Source organism: Tauraco erythrolophus, chromosome 14 (assembly GCF_009769465.1).
Source record: "Tauraco erythrolophus isolate bTauEry1 chromosome 14, bTauEry1.pri, whole genome shotgun sequence".
NCBI classification, from domain to species: domain Eukaryota; kingdom Metazoa; phylum Chordata; class Aves; order Musophagiformes; family Musophagidae; genus Tauraco; species Tauraco erythrolophus.
The window spans coordinates 10,444,527-10,457,799 of record NC_141478.1 but is presented as its reverse complement, the minus strand read 5'-3'; the positions used below and the strand labels follow the sequence as shown (position 1 = coordinate 10,457,799).

General features: G+C 49.3%; 1 protein-coding gene across 1 annotated transcript; it reads left to right on the top strand.

Annotated features, from left to right (window-relative positions):
- Nucleotides 1-8,998: 8,998 nt before the first annotated feature.
- MEX3B (mex-3 RNA binding family member B) lies at nucleotides 8,999-11,628 on the top strand. The gene is made up of 2 exons (XM_086620436.1): nucleotides 8,999-9,260; nucleotides 10,202-11,628. Exons 1-2 carry the CDS (start codon nucleotides 8,999-9,001, stop codon nucleotides 11,626-11,628), a joined length of 1,689 nt encoding a protein of 562 aa, XP_086476562.1.
- Nucleotides 11,629-13,273: the final 1,645 nt, after the last annotated feature.

The following is a 13,273-nucleotide window of genomic DNA, read 5'->3' as shown; positions in this document are numbered from 1 at the left end:
GCTACTTTAGTAATACTAATTTTAGAAAGGTTAGAAAGACTCATAATCTAGGAAATTAAGTTCTTCGAAACACGCATAATTCCAGACCTGTGCTTTAGAACTCAAAACAAAGTTTAGCCAGCTTGATTTATTGTCACCATAAAATATATTTTAAAACCATTGATGTTTTTATCTGGCAATTCTTATTCCACAGAAAGACTCCACTGTTGACATCTTTTAGCATTTTTTTTTGTTGTTGACCTGAATATGCCAGTTCATCACTCATACTGAGCATTAATCACTACAGTAAATGTAGCATTGTGATCTGTTCAGGAAATACTTGATGAGGCTTTATAAAGGCATTCCATCGGAAAAAAAACAAAAAACAAACAAAAAAAACCCCAACCAGACAAAAGTAGTCTTATATTTTCCCTTGTGGGTGAAATTCACCTGCCCAAAGCTCAAATAAATACGAGACAGACTCATCTGCTAACACAATTCCAATTCCACTGCTATCTGTTCTGTTTTGCTTCCCACACATCCTGTAATGACGAAGATACTCTCTTCTAAAATACCATTTGCTTTTTCAGGGTGGCACTGGAAACTACGAAGGGCTGAAAAGGCCCTGGAAAGAGCAATGTGTGCTATTGATTAATCTGTCCTCCGAATGAACCCTGTTTAAGAGCTGTATTTCCAAAATTCTAGATGAAAGAATCTGTATACAAATAATGGCAGGAGAAGTGCTCTCTGGGATGATGTGACTATATAAATAAGCAGTCCTTCAGTGCAGCATGTGGTTTTCTAATTTCCAGTAAAATTGAATGACTCATACATGACAATGTCATTGCCACTAACCAGTGTGGCATGGCATCTGAAAAAGATAGCACTGGAAGGGTGTGAACTGCAGAGCAGATGATGGGGCTTGAAACATCTTGTTTGCTTTGGCAGAGCAACCAAAATCTTGATGCTTTCCCACAATCTGCTCCAAGGACATAGGTTTTGCTGTGCTGTATCAGATTATTACTCTGGGAATTTGTGTGTCCTGCCTTTGCCACTGGACAGCTCGTGGTGCTTCAGATAAAGATAAATGCCCAGTCTCCCCACAGGGGAATTCCAGAGTTAGATGGTGTTTCTTCAAGTAGGGTTTACGTTACTGCAGAATTATCAGGGGAGGTTTTCCCTCTCCGGTACCAAATCATAAACGATGCATCTACTCAGGCAAACAAAGGCCCAAGACAGCTCTCCAGTCCAGGCTCACATACCATGCATATTATTTATCTGTAAGTACACGCTCTGGTATGGGCCTTAGGCTGAGTTCACTCTGGAGGGAAGGTCTAGCTGTAGTCATGTCTTCACACAGGTCTGAGATCTTCTTCCTCATGTTTGGGGAGGTGCTGCTTGGCACAGGAGCAAAACTCCCAGTGACTGCTGCTGCTTGTTGAACCCTGAATCCGAGAGGAGATGATACTGAGTCTCAAAAGATGAAGACCCAGATTAAAAGGAAAAACAAAGCCCTCCCCTTTTATTTCTGCTCTCACGCCTCTAGAACTGGGGATCAAATCTTCTGGTGTCAATAAGCTGGAAACTCGGAAACTTTTCATGCAAAATGCCTCCAGCAAAACTGAAGGCATCTGTTCAAAAGCAAGCTGAAAATGACCCAGCACACACACTTGGTCCCTGCAGCAGGGCGTTAAGGTTGTCCATTTGGTAGTCATGAATGACTTCTGCTTTCTTGGATCTATTCTGTGAAAGTGGCATCAGACACTTTTTCCTGCGAATGTTTCTCAGAATGAATACTTGTTAACGAGGCAGCGTGGGAGGAGGGCGCGAGTAATTCTTTTTCTCCTCCTGACACATCCCCAAACACAGCACTGCCGAGTGCCATATTTAGGCAGAGCTAATGGTGATGTTCTAGATGCCCAGCATTGTACTTTCATTGGTTTGTGTTGCTCCCTCCCTGTCAGTATTGTCCACACCGAGGGCTCAGGAAGAACGGTAGTTTAAGCTGCAATTGAATTCCCTGTAGACGGAGACTTGCTGTGACAGAAATGCCTGTCGTCCTGGCAGTCTCTCACATCTGCTGGAAGCAGAAGAGTACGTGGAACAATAACTCTGCCAGCAGATGTGGTTCTGTAGGGACAGTAGTGTCTGTGGTACAAAAATTCTCTCCCAAAATACAGATCCGTGGGGACAGTAAGTGTCTGTGTCAGTGACAACTTTGCAGCATCTGCTGGGACAGTAATGTCTGTGATACGTAAATGCATTTCTGCATCTGCTGGGTCAGTCAGAGAGAGATGTATTGTATATATCCAGTTTTAGATGCGAAAATTTCCTTCGCTTTCCTTTAATTTGGGGCATTTGTTTGAGTCTTCTTCCCACAGAGTTAACAGGAACCATCTGATGTAAGAAGAGCTAAACGTATTCGTGAGTGTTTTGCACGTAGGACGGACGTTGCCACATTTCAGCTGCCAAGGAATACTGCTACATTTTCTCCTACCATAGTATTAATCATTAATAGCTTTGTTCTCAATGAACAGCCCGAGTATCTTCAATGATGCTCTTGTGAGTGCTAATGCTTTGTGGCTGCAGTGACAGCATCACGTGAGGAATGTGTTTGTTCAGAGCAAAGATGTACCACAAACACAGCGTTCTGACCCAGACCAGATTTCAAACAAACCTAAGTACAGGTGTGCACGGATAAACATTTTTAATTTGGCCCCATCTCTAGGTTAGGCACAGGACCCAGATTAGGAAGGATTGCACTGGAGACAGTCAATTTTCTAGCAGCAGCAGCTCCATTCAGATGTCAGAGCATCTTGCTACAACAAAGGCTGATGTTGACATTTTTTCTTGGATAGAGACAGATGCAAGAGCTTCTGCCTCAAGGTTATCCATTATACAGTATATTAACTAGATGTTTTAACATCGGGCTTCCTGCAGAGGCAGAAATGAATGATGATTAATACTTATCAATTAAAATCTAATCTTTTCCCATGTGTATTAATATGCTAAACTTCAACCTACAAGGCAATTCTGTGACAGGAATTAGATATTCTTTTATTGGAGAGTACTGGGATTATGGTCAGGGATATATTATTCACTCATTTATTATGAGTATTTCGTTTGTGCCTAGATTTTGCCTAGGCATTGTATATAAACATAGTCTCTGTACAAAGGAGTTGATAAACAATTAGCATTAAAGGGACAATTATTTTCTTTTCTTTCTTGTAGCAGCATTGAGTAGGGGGGGAGGGATGGAGGACAGAGGAAGCAAAGGGTTATACGTGTTTTATGACCATAATTATAACTAACTATTTCAGAGATTAAAATTAAATTAAAATTTAATTATAATTTACTATTTCAGAGATTAAAACTGATGAAAAAAGACTCAAGGTTATGAGCTGCCTCACAGATCTATGAGTTATCTAGCTCAGTCTAAACATACAGATATAAATCTCTTTTTTTTTTTTTTTTTTTAAATCTAGCCACTGTTTAATAGACAGTGCCCACGAGTGCGATAGGTGCTTTACAGACTTGAGACGCCAGTGCTGCATCGCGAACTGAGCCCTGGCCCAAGGGCCCTGGTAACAAAGAGCTCCGATCCTGCAGCTGCGCACAGGGAAGCACTCCGCTCAGAGCGCTGCGCGCAGCAGCCGCCTGGGAGGCTGGACTGCCGACACGGAATGCGAGAGCAAAGGGAAGGCAGAGGGGATTTTAATTTTCAGACTCTGGTCGGCACAGTTCCGATAACCCTTGTTCGTGAGAGGCAGAACGGAACAATAAACGGAGGAGGCCACTGGCAATCCAGGTGGAGCGTTTTAAAGCGGGCAGGTGATGCGGCTGGTTAGTTCTGATTTCCTACAAAGGCATCGTTGTGCTTTTTGAGCTGCCTTCCATCAGTCGCGTTAAAACACAAGTGCATTCTCAGAAGGCAGTTCGTCCCCTACACACTAGGCGCTCACGTCAAACTCATACCAAACGCATATGAAGAAAGTACAGTATGTGGTTGCTATTACCGAAATCTTTTTTGTTTAATATAGTGGAAACGAGCATTTTAGTGTAATACAGCCATTAGCAACGAGTGTAAGTTTACAGTACTGTACCAACATTTTCAGAGACTGATTCTGACTGTTAAAGGTCTGAGACTTTTTCTGGTTTGTGGCAAAATTGCTTTTTGTTTTTAAAAAAATACTTTTCAAATGAATTCTATAGCAGGGAGAAGTGTAGAATTCTGAGGATGAAAGTGCATGTGGGGAAAATCATCAAAGTCATCTCCCTGTTTGTATTTTTTGATGTGACATTCCTTATCACAAGGGAAAGAAGCACTTCAGCAGCTTCCTTACCCCCCAGCCTCCTTCCATCTCAGAGAGGTATTACAAAGCCACTCACTACTCCATCTCCATATTATTTCTTGTTATTTATTAACACAACCATGCTGTTTTGAGAGCTCTGACTGACTATCCCTTAGTATAACGCATCCAAAGTGGTTGGAACAACTGGTGGAAAAATAATAAATATTTTCAGCTGCAGTTGTTCAGATTCTGGATGAGTTGTTTATAAACATCTTGTCTAGAACTGTCAAGAGGCGGAGCTAACATCGTTGGAAGATGATAAATTCTGACATGGTGCTCTGAGATTTCACTGCCACTGAATGTAGGTTAATATGGGATTCAATAGGAAATCTGGCTCGTATATTGCTGCGTATTACAGGAAATGAAGGAACTTGTCATTTGTCTGCAGATTGCTAATTGCAGTTCATGGCACATGCGAAAGGTTAATTTGGGTGTGTTATCACAGTAATCACATGCACTGTCTCAGAATAAACTATACTCCTGATCTTATTGATGATCTGGCCTGTGGGATTTGGGACATTATTTTGTAAGATTATGGCAAATAAGAATTTTACAGTAAATGCTGTAGCAGTAGGCAGTAGTGTCCTGAAGTGTAAGCAACTGGGACAGAGCGGACTTGCAAGTCTCTGGTATGAAACACTTCTCCTTGACCCTTAATTTAGTTATTCCCTGAGATGCATGTAATTTATTCTTTGTGATGATACACCGAAAACAGAGGTCTCATCCATTCTAAATGAAAATTATATCCTCTTCTTATTATTGCTAACGCTTTGTATTTAGAGCAGCATTTAAAGGCCTCAGATTAATTCATGACCTCCTCATGCGAGGGGCTGTATCTACACGCACAGTAAGCTCACTACCCCAAAGACCTTACACTTTAATTAAATAAAGGTTGGAGGAAGGAATTTTTATTACCTCTGTCACAAATGGGAAATGATAACAGAGAGAAACTAAAAGGACTGAGAATTACACTCCTCCTGCAATGAATCCTGTATTTGCCTGTAATATATCCTCCCTTCCTGCTTTTGTTAAGTTGCTGTAAATTGGTAGGTAGATGGTTGGTCTCTCCCCAAGAGACGGAGTTTACTATAATTCTGCAGATGTTTCAAGGTTTTACGGAATGAAAGGTGTTATGTAGATAGATAACACTTTAATTTAGATCTGATTAAGTTATTCTGAAGAAATACTTGTGTGGAGTAAGTAGATTCATATGAACGTTGTGTGCGTTGCTTGTTGCCATATGAGCACACTCGCACGGATCCCGCGTTCCCCGGAGGGCTGCGCTGTTGGTGCCTGCGCGTCTTCAGGTACATCACTATTGCTTTTTTATCGTTGTTATTATTCCCTGTAGTTTGCCCTTAAGTGTTTTCCAAAATAGTGAAAAAGCAATAGCCCTCAAGATGTTGGACCATTCCACAGGATTCATGGAAGGCTCGAAACACCAGTGCACACTTAGTCTCCCAGAAATGCATCTCCTTCACCCCCTGCCTCCGGAAAGCACCATGCTTATTCTGAAATGCATTTCAAACATTTTTAATTAGACCTTCTAGCTTAACATTAAAATCTTCCTTTGAGAAAATTTTTCCTATAGAGGAACATAAACATGAAGATAACTCATTTTCCTTTTTCTCCTTAGTCAGTACATCATGGATGCTCAGTACGGTGTGGTGATCTTGGGCAGAAACACAATCAGAGTTTGTGCAGACTGGGTGAGAAAGGGGAGGGAGAAAAAAGAGGATAATAGGAGAAGAAAGAAAACAAAGAAGAGGTGAATTCCAAGCACAACCCAACCACTCCCGTCCTACCTTTGCGTTTCAGAATTTATGACCCTCACTGTTGGACTTGAACAACAATAATCCTCTATGTTGACATGTCTTTCTTTCCCTCATCTCTATCCTGTCCTGCCCCTATCTGGTAAATGGGTAGAGATATTTTCTGTCTCACAGATTTTGAGTTAAAAAGACTGCAAAGAAACAGACTTTTCACTTTTATTTTATTTAATAATGGAGAGCATTGTTTTTATTGCTGTCAAAGGTTCTGTCCATCTGCTTTTTCTCTTTAAAAAAAAGATGCTCAATGCTGAAAACAGCTAAGAGCCTTATGGATCCTTGAGCATTTGTAAGTAATCTCTTATTTACTCCCTATGGAAACCATCACTGCTGCCTATGGAAGTAAAGTGTAAATTTGTAAAATAAGTCATCTTTTAAATATGAAAGTACAGAATTTCCTTAGTTGATGGGACAAGCTAAGCACTTAGGAAAGCACAGCACCAGTGTACACCCTTGCTAGAAAACAATCCACTGGAGCTTTGTTATAAAACATGCAAACATCCTGAGGAAGTGACAGTAATTTGCAATAAACACTGTGTGTAAACAATTACCTGTGACTTGTTACACTTGTTTGTACAGGCAGCTGGCTAAACAGATCTCTGTGCACTTGTAAACGTCTGTCCCTGTCAAACTTGATACTGGAAAACAATTACTTACTATTTGATTTCTCTGAGGTAACAAAAAGCCCTCTTTAGTACCTGACAGCTGGCAAGGACTAAGTAAATGTGGCTGCTTATAGATACATGGAGAAAAGCTGGAGAAATAAAACGCGATGGTGGTGTTTTTATGAGAACAGTGAGGAGACTTTCCTGTCTATTCATCAGACTGAAGGAAGGTTTTTCTGGCAGGATACCTAGTGAAAAAGCTGGTTTTACTGTTTGAAGGGTCCCGTGGTGGCAGAGGTGAAAGCGATTTGGTCACGCAAGGTCCAAAGAAGAGGCAGGTGTGACTTGTTTTCTAGTGGTTTAACAAAACGGAGGTAAGGTGTTGGGGAAATGATGCTGCCGCAGTTACGCGTGATGCGCTCTTCCCCTTCGGAAAGGTTGACACGTCAAGTCGCAGGGCGAGGGGAGCGGGGAGCGCGGCACTGGCCCGTCGCCCCGCTCAGGCTCAAGCAGCCCACCCCGGCGGGCGGGTGGCAGAGGGCACCCGGGCAGCCTGAACGACGGTGGCACCTCAGCGCCTGCCGCCGCCTCTGCCCCGCGCGGGACGCACCGCGCTGCCGCGGAAGGCACCGGGGGGACGCGGCGCCGCCTCCAGCTGCTGCCCCACGGGGCGCTGCCAGCGACCGCCGGGGCCCCTCGGCTGCAGCGCCTCCGCGGCCGCAGCGCCCGGGCCCGCAGGCGCTGCCTTCCCGCTGCTCAGGAGACCGCGGCTGCGGGCAGCCGCCGGCCCCGGGCCCGTACGGCTCCCGGCGTTCCCCCGAGGGAGGCAGCTCCGCCCCGCCTCGGGGGCAGCCCTGAGGAGAGGGCTCCCGAGCTAACGCGCCGTGCGCGGGGCGCAAAGGCCGTTCCGCCCGCTCCCCCGCCGCAGGAGCCGCGCTCGGCCGGACCGAACCGGCGCCGGATCCCGTCAGCCCCGGCCGCGGCGCCGCGCAGGCGCAGTGCGCGGGGAGGGGGAGGGGCGCGCAGGCGCAAGGCGCGCGCCGGCGGCGGGCGGGTCTGCGCGGGAGCCGGCCGGGGCTCCGCGCGCCGGGCGCGGGGTCTCGGAGGGCGGGGCGGCTCCTCCGGGGCGCGGGAGCCCGGCGGGCAGCGGCGCTGCGCCCGGCGGCCGGGACAGTCGCCTCGCCGGCTTCGATCGCTTCTCGCCGCCTGGCAGGCGGGGTGTGAGGTCTCCGGTGCCGGCGAGCGGCACCGCGTTCCTTCCGAGGCAGGCGGCACACAAAGGAGCGCGGTGGCCGCCCATCTCGGCACACACCCCCTGCCAGGAAAAAAAACAAACACCACTCAAAGAAAGAGCCCAAACCGCGCCACCGGGGCCGGGAGCGGGCCTGCTGTCGGGAGGGCGGGGAGGGACAATACACGGGCGGTGAGCAGACGCGCAGCCCGCGGACAATAGGCGCACGCCGGACCGGCGGATCTCCAAGCAGCGCCGCGGTCCGGTATTGTTCCGCGCCCGACAACAAAGAGCGGAGCCGGGCCGGGGAGCGGCGGGCGCGGGGGGGCGGGGCCAGCGCCGGCCCCTCCGCGCCGCTGCCGGCCAATGGGCGCGCGCAGCGATGGCGGCGGCCGCGCGGCGCTGTCAGCGACCGCCGCTTACGCTGCGGCGCCCGGCGCGGCCCCCCCCTTCCCTCCCTTCCCTTCCCTTCCCTCCCTCTCTCCCTCTCCCTCCCTCCGCCCGCCTCTCCAGAGCCGTCTGGCTGCAGCAGTGCCTCAGACAGAGGAGGGGAGAGGAGGGAAAAAAAACGCTGAGTGAGTGGAGTGGAGCCTGGGAGGGGCTCCTTAAAGAAACGCTGCCGTCGCTTGGCATTGTGGCCGGCGAGGAACTCGAGGGGGGGAAGCCATCGGAGCTCCTCTTGCTATCCTCTTCCCACCCCCCCACCCCACCCCCAGCCGACAAAAAAAAAAAAAAAACGAAAAAAAAAAAACCTCGGGGGGGGGAGTCGTGGGGGGGGTCCTGAGAACATCTTATAAGCCGGATTGCACTGAGAGGAGGAAAAAAAAAAGCAAAAAAAGATACAAAATATACAAGCAAAAGGCAACAACTCCCCGGTCTCCAGCAGTCGCCCACCCTCCCTTTCCTTCTCTCCTGCTGGCCATCTGCCTCGGGTTTTCCTTTGTGTCTGATCTTTTACTACTGAGCCGAGTGCAGGAGGAGGGTGCAACACACACAGGGACTATGCCCAGCTCGCTTTTTGCAGACATGGAGAGGAACGGGAGCGGCGGCGGCGGCGGCGGTGGTGGTGGTGGTGGAGGGGGAGAGACCCTGGATGACCAAAGAGCCCTTCAGATCGCCCTGGATCAGCTCTCCCTGCTGGGGCTGGACAACGACGAGACGGGCTCCATTTACGACAGCGAGCCTCGGAAAAAGAGCGTGAACATGACCGAATGCGTCCCGGTGCCCAGCTCGGAGCATGTCGCTGAGATAGTGGGGAGACAAGGTGGGTGACTGCATGCGAGGGGGTGTGGGGGAGCGGGGCTCCCCTCCGCGCTGCCGGGCGTGCGGCTCAGATGCGACACTGGCCACTGCCATGAAAACTGCAGCCGTACGGCGGTGGCCAGTGCCGGCTTCCCCCAGACAAAGAAAGTGCAGCAGCCGTGATGTTTCCGAGGAGCGTTATGCATCGGTTTCGAGGCGCACTTTCAGCTGCCGGGAGGGGGGGGAAAAAATCACGAAAATCTTAAAAATCGCTCCTTTCCTCCGGCTGCAAAAGTTAGGTTTGCAAGAGGAAACGTGAGGAAAATGGGAGCTTCGCTGCTTTTTTTTTTTTCCTTCACCCCCCCCAAGTTAGAAATCGTGGATTATTTTTAAGGAAGAGAAAGAGAAATGGAGTGGGGAAGTGGAACAATGGGATTGGAATAAAGCATCCGCAGTGGGGAATGTGGCTCATTCGGTACAGCTGCTCCTCCTCACCTTCTTAAGAACTGATTTTATTTTTCCAAAAGGAAAGTGCTGAGCAGGAATGTGGACTGGCGGGTGTGTGGATTTGTTAGGGCTGCTTGCATTTTATTTTATTTTATTTTTTTTGGTCGTGCAGTTTTTCTGCACGCTCCTCTTTTTTTTGTTGCCGTTCCTGGGAACTGCACGTTGGTAGTTTTGGGGCAGTTTGCATGGCAGATGTGGCAGTGATGGCCACTTGTGATGCCTTTGGGTGTGTGCCAGGGCCGTGGGCTGACATGACTTTACACTGGGGCTCCTGGACTCTTGGACGAGATGCCAGCGATCACCTGGGGTAGGGGGCAATGCGTTTCGGGTGGGTGTGTTTTTTCTCTCCTCCCTAGCTGCACCCAAATAATGGGTTGTAACCGGTTCTCCCCACCACCACCACCTCCCCTTCCTCCCCCTCCCCTTCGCCCTCCATCTCCCGCATCTCGTTCCCAGGTTGTAAAATCAAAGCTCTGCGGGCAAAGACCAACACCTACATCAAGACCCCGGTTCGCGGGGAGGAGCCGCTCTTTGTTGTGACGGGCAGAAAGGAAGATGTGGCCATGGCCCGCAGGGAGATCATCTCGGCGGCCGAGCACTTCTCCATGATCCGAGCCTCGCGGAACAAGAACACGGCCCTGAACGGCACGGTTCCCGGCCCCCCGAACCTGCCTGGCCAAACCACCATCCAGGTGCGAGTGCCTTATCGCGTGGTGGGCTTGGTCGTGGGGCCCAAGGGGGCCACCATCAAGCGCATCCAGCAGCAGACGCACACCTACATCGTGACCCCAAGCCGGGACAAGGAGCCGGTCTTCGAGGTGACGGGCATGCCCGAGAACGTGGACCGGGCCCGGGAGGAGATCGAGGCACACATCGCCATGCGCACTGGCGGCATCATCGAGCTGACGGACGAGAACGACTTCCACGCCAACGGCACGGACGTGGGCTTCGAGCTGAACGGCACGGGCAGCCTCTGGAGCAAGCCCACGCCGCCCAGCATCACGCCCACCCCGGGCCGCAAACCCTTCTGCAACTACCGCAACGACAGCTCCAGCTCGCTGGGCAGCGCCTCCACCGACTCCTACTTCGGGGGTGGCACGGGGGGCGGCGGCAGCGCCCGCCTGGCCGACTACAGCCCCCCGAGCCCGGCGCTGAGCTTCACCCACAACGGCAACAACAACAACAACAGCGCCAACGGCTACGTGTACGGCGGGGGCGGCGGCGACGTCCTCTCCTCCCCGGACTGCTGCTCCGATCTGCCCTTCGACTCGCCGCCCGGCTTCGACCTGGCCCCCGCCCCGCCGCCGGGGGCCGCCCTCATCTGGCCGCAGTTCGAGCGCGGCCCCGCCGCGCCCCCCTCGCCCTCGCCCTCGCCCGCGCCCTCGCCCGCCGCCGCCGCCTTCCCGGGCGCCGCGCCCGCCAATGCCAACCTGGCGCTGCTGGTGAGCGGCCCTCGGCGCGGCGGCGGCGCCCCGCCCCCGGCGCGGCTCTCCCCGCCCCTGCACGGCAGCGCGCCGGGGCCCGAGCACCCGCTGGCGCGGCGGGTGCGCAGCGACCCCGGCGGGCGGCTGCTGGCCGCCTCCTACCCGCTGTACGCCAACGGGCTGGGCTCCCACCTGCCGGGGCTGCCCTCCGACTCGTCGGCCTCCTCCTCCTCCTCCTCCAGCTCCTCGTCCAGCTCCTCCTGCTCGTCGTCCGGCGTGCGGCGGAAGGGCAGCCGCGACTGCTCGGTGTGCTTCGAGAGCGAGGTGATCGCGGCGCTGGTGCCCTGCGGCCACAACCTCTTCTGCATGGAGTGCGCCAACCGCATCTGCGAGAAGACGGAGCCGCAGTGCCCGGTCTGCCACAGCGCCGTCACTCAGGCCATCCGCATCTTCTCCTGAGAGCCGCCGCCGCCGCGGGGGCGGGGGCGGGCCGGGGGAGCGGCGGCCGGGGCAGGGCCGGTCGCGCCGGGGCCGGGGCCGGGGCCGGGGCCGGGGCCGGGGCCGCCGCCCGCGGGGGATGCGCGATGCGGGCGGCGAGCGCGGCGCGGCGCGGCCGAGGGAGGGCTGGGGGTGGTGGTGACAGCGGGTGCATGCTATAAATAATAACGGGCGACTCCATTCTAGTGCTAGGCTAGTTTTTACACTGTACTTTAATACGAAGCTTCCAAACCCCCTTTTTTAAAGAACGAACAAAACAAAACACAGAAAAAAAAAAAGGAGAAAAAAAATATTGAAAGTAGAAGATGCTTATGATGATGACAATGGTGTGTGGACTGTTAGTAAAACGTGCTGGTAGTTCCTAGGATGCTTATTACGAAATAATTAAATCTATGGGTGGATACTTTTCTGAATGTTCTTGAAAGGGCAAGAAGTTCCTGTGAAAAACCATGATACTGCAGCTTTATCAAAGTTTAAAAAAGCAAAAAGAAAAAAAAAAACAAACTGTAACATATCTCTTATATATATTAAAAACGTTTAAAGGTTTTAAAGATAAATTGCATTAATACAGATTGAAGTATTTTATTCTTTTTTGACTTGAAAAATTATATTTCATATTGCAAAGATGTTTACAAGTATTTTAATTTAAGTTCAGTGAACTTTTTGTAGCTGGGTTAAATCTTTTTTATTTTAGTATGGCCTTATGGCAAAGAACACTGTATTATTTTAATATCACACAATTGTGAACGGAATTACAAACCATAAAATGTGTAATGCTTTGAACAGTATTCTGTTGGGATGGAGATTTTATAGGTTCAGAAAAAAAATCTTTTAAATCTGCTTCACCCAGCATATTTTCTATTCAGTGATATAAAGCATATTTTATTCTATATTATTACAAAAATGGAAATGCATAAACATATGTCAAAAGGAACTGTTGAAGCTTTCTAACATTTGTATAAATAGAATTCAGTGGAAATTACAAAAATTCTGTTGCACCACTATAGTTTTAGTATTTCTATTTTAATACATTTGTTTACCACTTGTTTATGTATATGTAGGTGACGTTACTTGAGCTTAAATGTACTTTACTGAGCAAAGTTTAAAAACAAAGTATATTTTATTTTATGATAAAGGGCCTTTAACCTCATGGTCAAATACTAATATTATATTTGCTGAGACAAGATTTGAAATTGTATCAAGAGTTTTATTTTTCTGACATTTAAAGTTCTACATAATAAAAGTAAAACTTAAGTAATGGTGCTACTTCATGTTTTTTTAAGTATTTCTATATAAATAAAATAAAATATTACAGAAAAAAAAAAGTGCTCTTTGTGGTGATTTGATTTGATGTGCTGAGAGTTTCGTCTGGAATTTTTGTTCCCTGCTTGTAGCACTGAAACATGTTGGGAGTTTAAACTGTGTCATGTTAATGTTGCTGGAACTCTTTAGCTTGTGAAGGCTTCCGCAGTAATCCTGCCAGGGATCATACCTTATAACATGCTTTTAAGGAAAGAAATCATTTGAGGTTTTAATATGTGGTGTATTGCTGGGGTTATTCCACATCTAAACCCACTATTTTTTCAGAATTTTTAGTCATGAGAAA

Coding starts and splice junctions, on each gene's coding strand:
- MEX3B (XM_086620436.1), top strand. CDS start 8,999: ATGCCCAGCTCGCTTTTTGCAGACATGGAGAGGAACGGGAGCGGCGGC. Junction 9,261..10,201: donor TGAGATAGTGGGGAGACAAG/GTGGGTGACTGC, acceptor TCTCGTTCCCAG/GTTGTAAAATCAAAGCTCTG.